The 16,773-nt window shown below is 41.7% G+C and overlaps 1 protein-coding gene across 5 annotated transcripts in view; it reads left to right on the forward strand.

Moving 5' to 3' along the window:
- Positions 1 to 5,430, forward strand: part of efr3a (EFR3 homolog A (S. cerevisiae)) — a 97,150-nt gene extending 91,720 nt beyond the window's left edge. For all 5 annotated transcript variants that reach the window (XM_018757793.2, XM_029253389.1, XM_029253390.1 and 2 more), the window contains 2 exons: positions 801 to 850; positions 1,522 to 5,430. In XM_018757793.2, the coding sequence (XP_018613309.1) occupies positions 801 to 850; positions 1,522 to 1,627 (156 nt within the window). In that variant the 3' untranslated portion in view covers positions 1,628 to 5,430. The remainder of the gene's footprint in view (positions 1 to 800; positions 851 to 1,521) is intronic.
- Positions 5,431 to 16,773: the final 11,343 nt, after the last annotated feature.

Consider the following 16,773-nt stretch of genomic DNA (forward strand, 5'->3'; position numbering starts at 1 on the left):
CCACCTCCAGTTGTAGTACTCTTGAGCAAGGTACTTGCTGTAAATAGCTCCAGTAAAATTACCCAGCTGTATAAATGGGTAAACAATTGTAAGTAACTTAACATTGTAAGTTGTTTTGGAGAAAAGCATCAGCTAAATCAATAAATATAAATGTAAAATTTTGCAGAAATGGAAGAAAGGTATTATAATAATTAATGCATTCAACAAATTTTCCTGTGTAGTTGATTGGTTATTTTTGCACCTCGCTGTGACTAGTATTTTGTAAAATTCTGGATTAAAACTTTACTCATGATGAGAGACCCCCCACTCTAGAGTGCTGTTCACTAACAGCCATTGTAAAACGTAATGATTATTAGTGATTAACAGTAAAACAAGACACCCTAAGCAGCTATTTAAGTACTGTTATCTTCAGTGTAATCGTGTTTTTATGAGTGTTTATTGTTACATTTACCCGTCCTGGGTGCGTCCCCTCCCCCTCTGGCCTTACGCCCTGTGTTGCCGGGTTAGGCTCCGGTTCCCCGCGACCCCGTATGGGACAAGCGGTTCTGAAAGTGTGTGTGTGTGTGTGTGTGTGTGTGTGTGTGTGTGTGTGTGTGTGTTACATTTATTAATTTAGCTGACACTTTTTCTCCAAAGCGACTTACAAAGTTTAGCTATGTTTAATGTGCAAACATTTTACTAGTGTTCACATTACGTATTCATAAACAGAAGGTGTATTTTATAATAGACTGATATTTACTTTTAGGAGTATTGTTTCAGCTTTTGAATATTTGTCACTAATTGAAAACTTGTTTTTGCAGGCAAATATGTTGCATGACAGATTGGCACAGATTTTTGAGCTTACAATCCGGTAAGTGTGACTAGAGGGTCACATCTCCTGTGTGTTTTTTAAATCTTAGAGCTCCTCATTTTGTTTATGGTGGGATGACACATGAAAGGCATCTCTGCAGTGTCTCATTCCCTTTTTCACTGAGGGAATGTAAAATCAACCCTCCATCTCTTCTGTAGGACATTTTTGCTGTGAAAGTTATGGAAATAAAGTAAGAAAGAGCGGTTTAAGTTATTCATGAGGCTCACTGTGAACTGATTTTATTTGCTGCGAATGGACTGTGGGGAGTAACCAAAGCATGTCTTTGGTACTAGTTAAAAGGTCACGGTGAAATAAGGAGCCAGTGTTCCAGAAATAGGATGCACAGCATGGAGTGTGTTCTGATTCATGCAGTGTTGTGCTACACGAAAGCAATACCTCTGCAGCCAGCCCATGTGAGATGTTTAGATAACCTTTAATCACAGTGTGAAAATAAACCTGCTACACCCCCAACCACCCTCCCCCCGGTGGCTGTTTGCGAAACTTCCTACTCATCAATATTAAAACACAAAAGGATTTGTCAATATTTGTCCTTGCAGAATGTACAACATCTCAGGGTGATAAGTTCAGGTTTTAAATGCAACTTGTTGAAATCACTAGTTTAGAGATTCTCATGCATTTAACTTGTCCTTTCTTCCTTATTTCTGCTTTAGGCCTCCGCCCAGCCCATCCGGTACGGTGACAATTACGGCTGGCCATGCCCAGTACCATTCTGTCCCGGTGTACGAGATGAAATTTCCTGACCTGTGTGTCTATTAGCCCAGCCTCCTTCGGTGTAATGGCTGCAGTTGGCGTCTCTGCCATTTTCATCACCAGAATCATTTCATGTGCTTATTATTTTTGTAATCATTTTGTGGGGAGGTTTAGTATTAGAACTGATTTCATATCTTTCCTTTCTTGTAAAAGCTGTTTCTCAGAAGACCACTTAAAGTGCTGGGAATTTGAATGGTTACTTCAAAGGTTTACACTGTTTTTTACTAGGTAAAATTTGGTACGTAGAAAGGTTATCTGGAATGTTTTCCTTGCTTGTGTTCTGGCAAAGGGTCGGTTCTTTTATCAAGATACAAAGTCTGTGTATTAAGTTCAAAGAACCATGTATCTCAACCAATTAAGAAGCAATATAAGATCAAGTGATGATTTGTGGTTAGCAGGAATATATCTAAAATCATAACAAAATATTAGAAGACTACGTGGTGCTTGATTTAAGAAAATATTTTTTTAAATGGATTTTATCTTGAGTTCACTCAGCTACACTGAGCTGACTCAATCTAGATGACAAGTCAGAATAACATTAAATAGCAACAATCTTAATATTCAAAGCAGGTAACATAATCAGGGATAATTTTTTTTTAAATATCAATGGGTGATATAAAATGCATTTCAGGATAAGGAAAAATGAATTTATTTTCAAAGATTTAAGTTGTCTGATGTTTTATTATGTAACCCAGAGAAAATCTTGAAGAGTATATTTACTTTTATTTTGTCGTTGAAGGTACAACGAGATGCTAAGGTGGTGTTCTAAATTCCTCTACATATTATTCGGCCTAGCTGTTCAGGAAGAAGCGTGACGCGAGATGTTGAAGGAATCCGGTTTAAGTGACTGGTTCTTCTGATGAATGATTTAGGGCAATGTTAAACCCAGGCAGTGTCCAGTTTCGCTGGATCTCATTCGTACACGTTACCTCATATTAATGTGCTGTACATTATGCTCATCGCAGTATGGCCATCATCACTTACAGTAACAGCATGATTTGGTATGTGACAGGACGTGCAGGAAGGTCAATAGAAGGGCTGACGAAGGGCTGTGTTTAGCAGAACAGTTAGAAAAGACTCGGGTGGCTGTTGGCTATGAGGACCAGTGTCCAATTTTGATAATCTGGAATATCTGTCTAAATCAGGTCTGATCGGAGAGGGAGTAGTTATAATGTGTTGCTACAGATATAACATCCCTTCTTGGAACATTTGGTTTTTAGTGTTGGTTTTTGTGTCGCAGCCCTTCAAGGAATGGACAGCATGACCTGTTTCATTCAGAGGAACAACAGGACTACCTTCTGTAGAATGCTGCTAGGATGCAGGAATGTATGTGCAATTTTATCAAATAGAACAATAGCACTTTATGATAGCTGATTTAATCTGTATTGTAAACCAGCATTTCACAATCAGAATGACAGTATTGTAGTGTGACAACTTTTTGCTGTATAAAATTAAATAAATTCTGTAACAGCACAGCTAAATGTCTTATATTGAAATACAGTGTAATTGCAGAAATCTGTCTAATTGATTCAGCAGTCAGATGGTGTATCTAATGTTGGAAATTTATATGCATGGACACAACTTGCCAGAAAATGTTTAGCCAGTTGTCTAAAGTTTTCTTTCTTCTGAAAGTCATATAACTCGAGTAGTGTTTTGAATATTCTAATTCTGTAATTTGATTTGTTCTATGGAATGTCATAATCGTAGCCACTCACCACCACAATTGCATTCTGTGGCTTGGCGTACGTAGTTTGGATCCTTTCAGTTCATAAGGTACAATTTGTGCTATCCTACGGATCATTATGCCGGGCTGTTTTTTTATTATTGCACTTCTCAAGGTTAGTGCAGACGCAAGAAGCTATTTGTTCGATTAATTGCGCAGACGTGCTGAGATAAGAAGGCAGCTTGCATGCATTATTCAAAAGCACGCACAAAGGCAATGTGTTAAATTAAAGCAAAATTGAAGCCTTTAAATGAGTTGTTTTCAAGTAGGATTTAGCTGAGTATTTTGAGGCATTGAGGTTCCTCTCAGACACCTGGCTTGCTCTTTGATGTCATTCTAAGTTGTACAAAAGACAGTCTGCTTTTACACGTTTTAAGCAATAAATCCTATATTCTCTAAAAATTGTGAAATGTATCTTATCCTTGTGATTTCTGCGACAGGAGAGCACTTGCTTTCTTCACATGCTGCAGAGTGGTAGACAACTGCCAAAATAGCACCATCTGAACTTTGATTTTGTACCTGATGTAAAGTGTAGGCCAGTGCATTTTGTTTGATGAAGAAGGTGACTTGCAGCTGCTTGGAATGATGTAAAAATTGACAAAAATGCTGCCACAACAGTTGCTGCTAAGCACCTGGTTTATCCAATATTAAAATATTATTGTTTGCTTTCCTTCCATAGTGTACAGTACTATTGGACATGTTAGAATTCAGCTCATTGTTCTCCCTTCTTTCCATCGCTCTAAAACTCGCTGCTGTACTGGAGGCAGTTTTTTCAGGAATAAGCTGAGCTAGCAAAGAGTTTGGTTGCAGCTGACAACACGATGCAGCTCTGCTGTCTCACCCTTATCTCTGAGGAAGCGGAGCTCTAATTGTGTACGACCAGCTGTTGAAATGGAGTCGGGTTCCAGAGTCTTAGATTTCCTGGTAATCACCATCTCTGCAGATGTAGGACAGGGCCATCTTTGTGCCGCAACTCGCTTGGTCCTTTGTGCTCTCTGAGACCAAGCCTTTCCCCCTTTATTACTTTTCTCATGTTTTTATCCTTCTCTCTGTGGGATGGAAAATTGAAGCTAGTCATTTCATGTTGATTTTAGATATTTGGCTTATTCTTAAAATAGTTGAGTATAATTTTACTGTTTGCTCATGGAGGGGGGCACAGGTAGAGCAGCGGGTTGGACCGGGTCCTGCTCTCCGGTGGGTCTGGGGTTCGAGTCCCGCTTGGGGTGCCTTGCGGCGGACTGGCGTCCCATCCTGGGTGTGTCCCCTCCCCCTCTGGCCTTACGCCCTGTGTTACCGGGTAGGCTCCGGTTCCCCGCGACCCCATGTGGGACTAGCGGTTCAGAAAATGTGTGTGTGTGTGTGTGTGTTTGCTGGTGGAATCAAATCCCCTTTGATCATAATGCAATTGTGACTTTAATAGTTGTTGCAAGAATTTTTGTGGCATAGATTCCCCCGCTGTCCCCCAGCCCTTTGACATGTAAAAAGCAATATCACCCGTCACAGGAAAAGATGCTGGTAAATTAGAATATTGCTAATTATCTGTGTCAAAGCTGTACGTCCTGCCTTTGAGAACAATGGTTTCTAAGGCAGCTTGTAAGTACTTATAACTTGCAGCTACCATTTATCCTTGATAACTAATCTGAGATTTAAAATTTTCAAGTTGTATCGTTTAATTTTCCGAATTAAGTCTGAATCAAGGTTGTGCAGTGCATTAGAGGTGATGCTGGGAAATGTTTGGCACGGTTTGCTGATGACTCTCATCAGACTCTTTCCCACTCAGTATGGAAACAGCTGTGGCGCTCCAATAACACAGCACAGACGTACTGTACCCACTACATTCAAGCTCAGACAGCCCATTGTTGGAGATGCTGCATGCAGTGCAATTTCTAGCGACCTTTTAGAGGACATTTTTGAAGAGATGTCAAGAAGTGAGGCTCGGTTTCTTTTGTATATCTGCAACAGTGTCACTCATGATCAGTGAAAAGCTACCACTTTTTCTTGAAACCACTAGATCAGCGATGTTATGATAGCTCATTGTGCATAAAGTGCAGTATACTGTAAAACAAATAAAAGATATGCTATTAAAGTTTTATATTAAAATCCACAAAGCTTTTTGTGTTTTATTGAAGTGCCAAAATGTATAGTGATAAATTGTAAGATATGGATGTCGCTGAATAAAAGTGGTCTTTTAACCAAATAATATGAATAGTATTTTAATATATTTAATATTTGAATTCATTCACTATATTTGAACCATTTTACTTTGGTGTCCTTGAAGGTTTTCTCTGTACGAGTTTGTTTTAATTTTTTTTGAAAAAATCCCTTTTTATTGTACTGTATGTTTTCATTCATTTTCAAGTTAAATGTATGTATGGATGCCCTGTTTCAACCCTGTCCCTTTGTTGCCTGAACCAGAACAGGATTTATCCCACAGCTGTAGGTTGGATGAGGAGCCCAGACAGAACCAGGTCCTTTCAGGTCAGAAAGGAACACAAACCTTCATACCCCAGTGAGCGGTGCAACACTGGTCGGAGCTAAATGTGTGTGAAATAGCAACCACAACACAATGAACAAGCTGGCACAAGAGGAGAGGAGCTACCTCTGAGGTCACAGGTCAAGCAAAGTGCTGCCTGCCAGTATGTGAGGTAACAGGTAGAACTTGCCCGTGAGTAAGATACTACCATAATTGTACCAGTAAAAAATGCTCAGCTCTTTGAATAGGCAAAAACTTCTACTTATCTGTTCTATGTATCCCTGGTGGGGATGGGATGGGTCAGGGAGCATCAGGTAGTGTAATGATTAGGGCCCACATATATGTTGTGTGTGAAAGGCCTGGGGTCAGGTCCCCCTTTTGCTGTAGTACCCTTGAACAAGGTGCTTACTCTGAATTGCTTAAGTAAAAATGCAACACCTCTTCTGGCCACCCAGTTACATTGAGGCCATCAGGCAGCAGGGTGCTTCAACAAAAAGACACATGAAAGCTGTTCAAGGGTTCAGCTCATCTGAGTACCTTTATCAGTTGTCTATTCATGTACTTGATAATGTTGGATAGGTCATCACTCACTATTTTTGACACTTGTTAGGGGTTGGGAGACGAGGGCTGCTAGGCCCCTAGGCCCCTTCCTCACTTGCATCCTCTAGTTGCCCAGTTCCCTCATCATTGTTCTCAGCTGTCGCACTACTGTCGTTTGTGGCCCCACCATGGCGAGCATTATGGTCACCAGTCCTCTCTGACTGCACGTCCTCTTGCAGACCTGTCTCTTCACTGGAGTCTGTCAGCAGTGGTGGTGGGCGGAGCCAAGGGTGGGAAGGCGGCCTGCGACGACATGGGGCCTTGGGCCCACGACACTGCTGCACAGGGAGGCTGCTGTTGAAGTGGGCGGTGGCCATGCACTCTGCACTGGCCTTGTCACAGACGCACTGCAGCTTGTCACACACACTGGCTCCAAAGCCTGAGATGGGATGACACATCGCGGAGCAGATGGACATTAGTAGACCATTTACAATCCACTCCACATGTGCAGGACAAACTCCGATAATCTTTAAGAGGTTCACGGGTATTGCAACAAAGTCAACTTTGAGTGCTTTTGTACATGTATTTACTGTGATTGCCATTTCTTTTCTTAGTACACTGGTTCCTCATGTTCTTTCTGTTTTTGAAGATAGATGGTTTAATTATTTCTAATTACATTTTCTTCATTAATCTGTTTCCTAATATCTTTGCTGCAGAACAAAAGCAGCTTGTATTTAAATTTCCAGCCAATAGATGACAGTAAAGAGCACTGGAGCAGGATGGTAGCAATTATTTCATCTCACCCCTACAATGTTTACAGCTATTGTTTTGTGTTCCTGAGTGTAGGTGATCAATAACAAGATGACAAATGTACAGTTTTACAGGACCAGTCTTCAGTTGGCATTGAATATGAGTTTGTGGAGATAAATTACTTTTATTTGCAGTCATTTTAAATTAATGTAGCTTGAATTCAATAAAATAAGTCTAAGTACTTACTATAGCTATTTTCAAGACTTTTTCTGAAGCTTACCTCTAAATAAATTGATGAATTTAAGTTTTTATTAATTGTGATTTGGCATTTTAAGTGACTGGACCACAACTGGATACCATAGAGAACCACTCACACTGGGGCCGTCCATGTTCACAGCTGATGTAGATGCTGACCCTGCGCTGCCGCTGACATCCAAGCATCTTTATCTGCTCCAGGCAACAGAGATGGAAGAAACAGCAGCTGGAGAAAGGAGGAGTAGGAAAGAAGAGAATTTGATCTAAGTTAAATTTTTTCCGTAATAATTTATGCCTTACGTAACAGAGCAAAGCACATGGCTTGGCATCGGTCGTGTGCTGTGTGCTTCATTTAAGGCATGACATGAAGAGGATAGTAATGATGCACATATGAAAAACACTGTGGTCGCTTTGCCACTGTGCTTTGGGATCCTACACCCTGTGATGATGACTCCTCTTGTACGCCCACCTGTCTAGCTGATCAAGTGGTTTTCCCCGGCCCTCCTGCCCGCAGTAGCAGCCGTACATCTCGTACTCCTGCGGACAGCGGCCTGTCAAGCAGTGCAGCATCTCGCCCAGTGTGGGCATCTCTTGGTGCCTGCGCCCATTGGTGCTGTATTGGGTGAAGGTATGGCTACACTCTGCAGCCAAGGAGAATACAGGAATGGGAATCGGAATGGCAGAGCAAGGGGAGGATTATTCGAGAGACAACCATTTAGCTTTCAGCCCCCCTCAATCATTAATCATTGAAGGAAATGGGCTTGTTCCGCTGTCAAGTGAAATGACTCTATATACACACATACATACATACACACACATACACACACACTGTATATAAGTCATATCTGGAAATTGGTCCAAAACAGTATTATTGCAATATTAGTTGAAGTACTAAGCAGATTGAGAATGAATTTTGAGTCATCGTACATTCCAGACTCTGGTTTCTGACCTTCGCCACCAGGGTCCAGAGGAAGGTCGACAAGTCCTGCAGCTTGCAGGAGAGAGAGGGTAAAGAGGGGCATAGCCTTTGGCTCCGGGGGGTTCCTCTCTGGGGACCACAGAATATGAAGCCATTTATAACAGCACCTGACAATTACAGTCACATTTCTGCTTTTCAACATTCACAGTAAATCTCATGTCCCTTTTTTTTTTCAGTTTTGTTCCCATTAAAATGCTTTGTTACCATAAAGTGTTAATTTGGTGTTAATTCAACAGGTTTCCGTAATCCATTTCTGATGTGGATCTCTCACAACCAGGAAAACGAAGCAGCATGAATGCGGCAGGTTGTAATCCAGAACCTAGAGCTTTTATATATCACTGCTACTTCATTTCTACTTTTGAAAGTTAATGGCAGCCAAAGGTTCTTTAGAAAGGACAATGGGACTTGTTTAACACAGTGAACTGAAGTAAAATCCCTCATAGCTGCAGGTCCAGTCGTGGGGTGAGATGCACAGCCACCGGACATAATTGGCACAACTTTGCTCAATGGCAGTGATTTCAGATGTTCAGCAGGTCATCGCTTCTCTGAGCTTTTGGTCATGTGCAGTGAAAGATGAACAACAACTCCCTACAGAGCGGACTCCAAGTGGGGAAAATTACCTGGATTTGTGCATTTGGAGGACTAGAGATCGATTTCTACAATTAACTTTTACAGGGAGTGTTTCAAAACCTTAGTGCTCGCTTGCCTGTGATTAGCTTATGCTGCATTTCATGCAGTCCTTCATACATTCTGTACCATGCTTTTTACTGTGCTGTACCTTCATTTTCCTTCTCCTGTGAGCTGTCCACTGAATCGTTCTTTTTGCAGGAAGACTTCTCTTCTGTTTTCTCCTCCGCAGACATGTCATGGGGGATTGGTGTGGGAGGCCATGCTGGGACTGTAGATGTCCTGTCTCTGGCAGATGAAACTGTGGATTTTGTAGATAATGTATCCTGTCCTGCCAGACAGAGCAGATGAGATTTGTAGTTATTAATGCCCAATAAAAATCTGTCCGTGACCTTATTTTGTCCAAGAATTATGATTCCTAGTTACGCTGGGGTGGCGGGTGCCCTAGTGGTTATGAGTTTTAACTTGTAGTCTTCAGATTCTTGGTTCAAGTCCCACTCCTCCTCTACTACCCTTCATTGAGGTACATAGTTTGAATTGACTCAGTATGAATATCGTATGTAACTAGGTAAATCATTGTACAACAGACTAACACTGTTTCCTTGAATAAAGGTGTTAATATATGATATTAACATGATATGATAGTATGATTGTGTTTCCTTGAATAAAGGTTTTAAAGGGAGTAATAATGACAATAGAGTGTACTGCACGTCTGCATGTTCCTCTGTAGTCATCCTTAATATCTGAGGGATATGAATACATTGAGACACAAAGATCTCTGTATTCTTGCAAAACTATTAGTAATATTTGTTTCAATAGAGATGATTTGTTTTTCTGGGATCTCATCATGTCTGAGACCTGCTCACCTCCAGCAAGCAACTCTAATTCCTCAGAGTCCAGGAGAGGGTGTGAGGTGGAGATGGGCTGAGACTCCGCGGTTTCCACGGTAACAGCCAATGACTGCATTCTAGTCTCAGCCAGCGCTGCCAATCAGAAGGAAGGAAACGATAAGCACAAAAGGTTGTGACACTAACAGTAGGTGATATTCTATATATGGACGAGTCTATTGAATATGTGCCCAAATATTATTTGATGAATTACCTGTCATGAGTTTTTAGAGTTTGAAAGGAATTCTCACCCATTGCTGTGGGGTCTGCAGGATTCAGGGCTGAATGTGCTGTGAACATGTTCTCTGTCTCCGTCTTTGAGTCAGGCATCTCTGTGGCTGCCGATGACAGAGGATGAACTGAGGAAATTCAGAGAAAATTGTATATATGCTTCTGTGAAATAAATTGAGTTTTATTTTAGAAGGTGTGAACCTTTTTATGTTGCAGGATGTGAAATGCAATCAAAGTAATTTTGGATTTAATTTGTAGCACTGTAAGGCCCTTAACATATTTATGTTGAGTTTTTTTTTTTTTTTTTTCTCTCTTTCTTATGATGGCCTTAAGTTGTCAACGGTGACCCAATACTGGCCGAGAGAGGGAACTAAAGGAACACACTCACTTCTCATGATAGATGCTGAGGGATGATGAGTAAATGATTGTGAGTAAAGCTCCTCTGTCTCCATCTCTGCCTGGTCTGTTGTACCTGTTGGGAGACACATGAGAAACGTGTCTGGGCACCCTTATTGATCTGAGAGCATTGTCGTTTCATCATTGCATCATCTCTGCAAACTATTGACAGCTGGTAGCATAGTGGTTAGAGCTGCTGCTTTTGGACTTGCAGGTTCAATCTCCACCTTCAGCTGTAGTACTCTTGAGCAAAGTACTTACCCTAACTTGCTCCAGTAACATTACCCAGCTGTGTAAATGGGTAAATAATTGTAAGATGCTTAACTTTGGAGAAAAAGTGTATGTAAATATAAAACATGGTATCAAACACACTAGGGGAATGTGTGAGCAAGGATCCAGTTACTGCCAGCTGTTGGGCAGGTAGAAGTTTTAAGAATCAGCTTCATTCTGATGATCTGTTGGACCTTAGAAGAGGACTCTGCATAGTGATCAAGAGAGAGCATGGTGTGGTTCTCCTCTCCATCTGATACATCCATGCTGTTTCCAACAGGCCTGTTAATTTAGTGTATAAATTACTGTACGGCAGGCATCTAGAAGTCTTAATTTTGCACAAGTTATAATAACAAGTCAATAATAAGTCCAACATACAATATACTAGGACAATGCAATGAGCAATAAACATACCATCTTTGATGGACTGGCTACCACAATGGTAGTGCTACTGCCTTCGGATTCAAAGGTCACAGCTTCAATCCCCACCTCAGGCTCTAGTACCCTTGAGCAAGGTACTTACACTAAATACTACTGTATAAATGGTATAAAATAATAGTAAGCTTGTAGTAACTGTAACCTTAACATTTTAAGTCACTTTGGAGAGAAGTGTCAACTAAATATGTTAATGTATCAGATAAAAATGTTACAACATTGTCAATGTATTGACTATCATTTTTGAGCAGTTTAATGCTACATTGAATAAAAGTATCAATTTCTATGAAAAACATGAACATTTCTGGGTGATTCCAAACTTTTTTTCCCTTTCCTTAAATTGCTGTGTGCCAAGTTTGCTGAAATTTCGAATGGTGTCACATAGACCATGACCAATGCTTAAGACCACAACCAGTCACATCAGACTCCTGTTCTTATTTTAAAATCCCTAAACCGTATGGAAGAAATCCAAACCATAAGAGCAGGGTTTGACAAGGCAGGCCTCAGGTGGGAATTAAAGGGGTTAAACTCACGTTCTGGTGTAGACCGAATCATGTAGCGGCTGGACGATGCTGTCAGGTGTTCCTCTGTGTGTGTCTCGGTCTCTTCTATTGCTCTTGCTGCCTCTATTTCCTGCTCATCCTGGACGGCTGTGGGGCAATAGTGTGAAATGGGGCAGTTCAGTATCTGTCTACTAGTGGTTGAGTAGAGTAATTTCTTCACATCTCTAGTCTGAAATTGTCCAGTGACCCATCTTACCTTTGGAGAGAGTCATGTAAGGAGATGGTGTTGTATAGTTTTGTGCTTCTGGTATATCTGTGCCATTGCCTTTTGTTTCATTTTCTGGGGGAAACAGACCTGCAAATTACAGGAGAGGAAATGGGAAATTTGGGTAATTTCTTGTAGTTATGCCAAAACATAGACTTTTTGGTCTTTAATGTCATAATTTATGAATGCTATTGTAACGGCACCGAGGGAGCTTAAATAGCTCCATGTAAATAGTTATTATTAGTGTTCATGTCTGTACATAGCGTGGTGTTCTGTTATGATTGGTTGTCTTATCGTTTACGTGCAGTTCACGACGAGGGGAATTCTGGGGAGTCTTAGAGGTGGACCCTCAACCGTCGGGTGTGGCAGGGGCCCTGGGAGTGACTTAGGGGGACTCTCCAGTGTTAAGTGGTACTTGGTACCATTTGTGGCATCTTTGTTAAGACCATCAAAGTTAATAAAGACTCAGTTTCTTTCCCTGACTCCGGAGCCTGTTTCTAGTAGCAAATTACATACAGAATGCACGTGTCTGCTGGATACGCTCAACGGCAGATTGCCCTGTAAATGAGTGGCGCCAGTTCTTGAACAGGGTCCCTAACAAGGGCCCCTTAACCTCAATCAGGGAATTCACAGAAGTGTTGGTTGGAGATAATTGTGCTGTGGGAGATGTTTCAGGAGCTTGCAGTGTCTGTAGAGAACCCATTATCTGCTGCTCGAACCCTAAATACAATACAGAGGGGAAGAATTTAACTGCAAGGCCATTTTTAGAGAAAAAATCAGAAGTGATGAAGCATTACAAATTGTGTAAAAAAAAAAAAAAAAAAAAATGTGATGGTGATAAAAAAAATAGTCTTTTTGAATTTATGAGGTTCCCTCTGTGATTATGTAAGCCAGTAGTAATCCTACTTTTAGTAAATTGACTGGGTTGTTTTTTCACGTTGTAAATTAGTCCTCCTGACATAACGCGTGGGCAATCATCGATCGGACAAGCACTATTAGGAAGGTGACAAACGGATGGATGGCGGCTATTCCTTGGGCAGCCAGTGGTCCATCCTCAGTCTGTGTGAACAGAGATAACTGCTAACCTGCAGACAGCAGGAGAAAAGCTCGAGTCGACCCAGCAATCCAGCGTAATGCTCTGCCACTCATCTCTGAGATTTTCTGAGTGCTCCACTGCCTTATGGACCTTTGAGGATCCTCAACCTGCAGCTATCTATTCCAGCAGGCCCAGCGCTTTGCGCGACCACCGCTAGACATCCGTTGGAAAGAAGTCTGCGGTTTTGGCAGAGTGAGGTGTTTACTGAAAAGCCCATCTGCTATTTTCCTCACTTGTCAGTCGGGAGAGATGAAGAAGTGGTAGCCTCCCGTTTTTTATTCTCTTTTGCTCTCCTCTGCTTTCCCACGGCACACATGCGTGGCTGGATTCCAAAACCTGAGCACAGATGGCAGTAGAGCAACGACGAAGCTCTACCTGTCACCTCCCGGCTTGCTGTGTGTTCCGTGCTGAAGTTAGGTGGGGCAGTAAGGCGGACGACGGCAAGTTAATCAGGACACTCTGGAGAACCCCTGCATTTGTCTTCTCAAGGGTTTAGCTCATCCCCTGTGGCCCCGTGAAAATAAGAAGCATTCCACTGCCATCATCTCCATTGCTACCCTTAGTGCTTCCCAAAACTGGGCTTTACACTTTCCCTATTTATATGTTGCTCTAGGTTGCGAACCTCAGGATATCCGTGTATGAATGAGGTGTTTCCTCATATTGCAGCATCTCCAGCCATCCTCTGAGTGTTTTTACACTTATTATTACAAATAATTATGGTGAGGACACAGACATTTCTAAAAATGCTTTCTAGTCATTTTAATTTCACCCCTGGGGTTATAATAAATAATAAATGAAATAGGTCTGCCACAACAGATTGAAGACGTTTGCTGTTGGTCTTAACCATTTCTCGAAGTTGGTTTCAGCCTCTCGATGTTGGTAAACTATGCGTGGAGGCTGTTATGTAACTCGTTCATTTATTTCCAGTGTAGTTTACCTATTGAAACCGCTGTTCGATTGACCATAATAATTCCGGAATCTTCCTTTAAAGAACAGCCACAGTTTCCATTGGGACTGGCAGTATGTAAGTTACAGGTCTGTGGTATTTATCACTACACTACAGTGTCAGCTGTTTTTTTTTTTTTTTTTTTTAATTTTCTTGCACAGGTGTTTTTTGCACAGCTACCTGTTGCAGCTCCTCGCAGACATGCAGTAGGATCCACGTGTCTCATGGCAGGGTTGTAGGGAGCATAGGCCATGCAGTCAAGGGCTACTTGGTCACAGAGGCACAGCTCTCGCTTGCAGATGTCAATCACATCTGTAAATCAAAGCAATCCAAAACGGATAATTCACCCTCATTAATACAACGTGCTTATAGATAGCTTTTCAGAACTTATCTGTTGATTTTTCATCTAAAACTGGCCAAATAAAGATGATACTCTTATATCTTAAGACTGCAGACTCTCCTCCATTCAAGTGGTTACAGGCACACTAGCTGAAGAGCTGGTCGCTGGCGCATTACCGCAAGTACTGTTCCTCTCCCCGCAGGTGGCATTGTACACAGTCGTCTCTGGTTCTGGCCTGCAGCCCCAGGTGGCTGCGGCCCTGTAGCACCGTCTGTGGTGGAAACAGCAGCTGCAAAGTGGGGGGGGGGGGCTCAGGATCATCAAAGTAGTTGAGGTAAAAATTGGTATATTGAAAAAGAAGGACTTTATGGGAAATTCATATCAGTAGTTTTAGGATTTGCAGTGGGATTATGGTTAGTATCAGTAGCAAGACTGTTAGGTTTGTCTCATTAGGAGCTGCAGTGTTTCAGCATGAAGATCTCCACAGTGAACCTGTAACCTGTCCTGTAAGACCTTCCATTTACTGCACATGATGTGCAGATTGATAATCACGAGCAGTTTCATCCCCTACTGGTCTTACTTGTCCATGTCGTCGATAGGCTGCCCGCTCTCACGGAACCGGCATGTGCAGCCGTAGTCCTCTAGGTCACGAGGGCAAAGCTCTGTGGCACAGCGCAGCTTCGTGGCAAAACTAAATACGGATGGGAAGTTATCGAAGACTGTCTGCAGCCAGGTGAAACGCCTCCCTAGGCAGTCTGTGGAAGGAGCGAGGAATAAAGATAGATGAAGCTAGTGGTAACAGGGTCTTCAGTTCCTACTGCAGGTGTAAAATACAGGTCCCAAATCCCAGCCTGAGTCTCTGCCATGAAGTGTAATTTTTTCTTTGAACAGATGCCGAAAATTATATCGGAAAATATGTATGACATCATTGCTTTCCAAGGCGTAAAATATTTATAAATTAAATTAAAAGATATACGAATATCATTTCATACAATACCATAAGAATACCAAATACTGTCACAGAACATGACGTTTCATCAGTTAAGTTTAATTGTGTGTATTAGGCGTCCCAGTCACGGTTGCACAAATTCTGTTTTGCATAGATGCAGTGCTCACCAATCAGAAGCAGCGCTGTGGGCGAGTCGCCTGTCTCTGGGCGGAAGGTGGAGTTGCTAGAAATAGCTGGAGAAAAGCATGATTAATGATCAGTGAGTCCACACTGGCTTTAATCCAGACTCCACTTTAATGCCTTCATCTTCTCATTTCAGCTGTCTCACATTACAGAATCACAAGAACAGGTCCACTTATCTGTTTTGTCATTAAAAATAGATTTTATACTATATAGGCTCTGTCTTGTCAGTGTCAGTCATATTTGAGTGAATGTATGAGCCTGTGGGCTCATTTTCCCTTAACTGAGACATTGAGACATTGAGACGTTGTCGGAATTCTAGTGAGATCTAAGCCCCGCTCTGATGGTCGGATAGAAAATGATGATGGTGGAACTATTCTCTGTACTTTTCTCTTTTCCCTGTTTCAGGAAGTGTCATTTTTTGCTCCCTGATGAACTGGCACTTACCACTTTGCAGGAATGACAGCATTAAGAAGGATGTGAGCAGCATGGTCTTTATTTCTGGAAGCAGAGAAAGAGGTCCTTGCCGTTAGCATGCAACTGTCTGTTGAGAATAAACAGGGTAGAATAAATTTCCTTTCGCATTATTTTTCAGAAGGACAAATCGTATTAACTTTCGCAATGTTACATTGAAATATTCGGAAATATTAAAGACGACAAGTAAGATGACTGATAACCACTGAACACTGGCAGTGGAATGGAATGCTGATGTTCAACTATACTTCTTTGTCAGAGAGTGTAGGCATTTTTACAGCCATGAAATATGCTCACAAATAATATGCATATGTATTTTACATTAGGCGTTTTATTAATGAAAACTCTAAAAGTTTAAATTCTTCCATATATTTTTCACCCTTGTGCATGGACATGACCCCTCCTGTAGTTCTGCAATTCTCCATCCCCTCATTAGGCTGCATTTTAGTGCTGAAATGCCATCTTTTTCCTGCGTTCCCCAAGTAATGAGGACCCCCTTTGCCCACCTGGTGCAGAGATCGGGATCAGACCTACTCGGACTTCCCATGGTGCACTGCAGCCCTCAGGGCCAGGCAACACAGCTCAAAGCGCCATTGGAGTGAAAAACTGGTTTTTTAGGTGTCATTTATCCTCAGTACTCAGGTTGGAACCATGAAAAAGAGGTATTTAGGAGCTAAATCTCTCTCTTATTCTCGGAACTCTACCGGTAATGGAACAGTAACGTCATTTTTGGTGGGAGGGACTTTGACCCTAGTTAAGTTACTGACAAAACCTTGCTACTTCTAGAGGTCACTCCTCATTAGTGTCCCTAACATCTGTAGTATCACTATCTG

Source organism: Scleropages formosus, chromosome 7 (genome assembly GCF_900964775.1).
Source record: "Scleropages formosus chromosome 7, fSclFor1.1, whole genome shotgun sequence".
NCBI lineage: Eukaryota > Metazoa > Chordata > Actinopteri > Osteoglossiformes > Osteoglossidae > Scleropages > Scleropages formosus.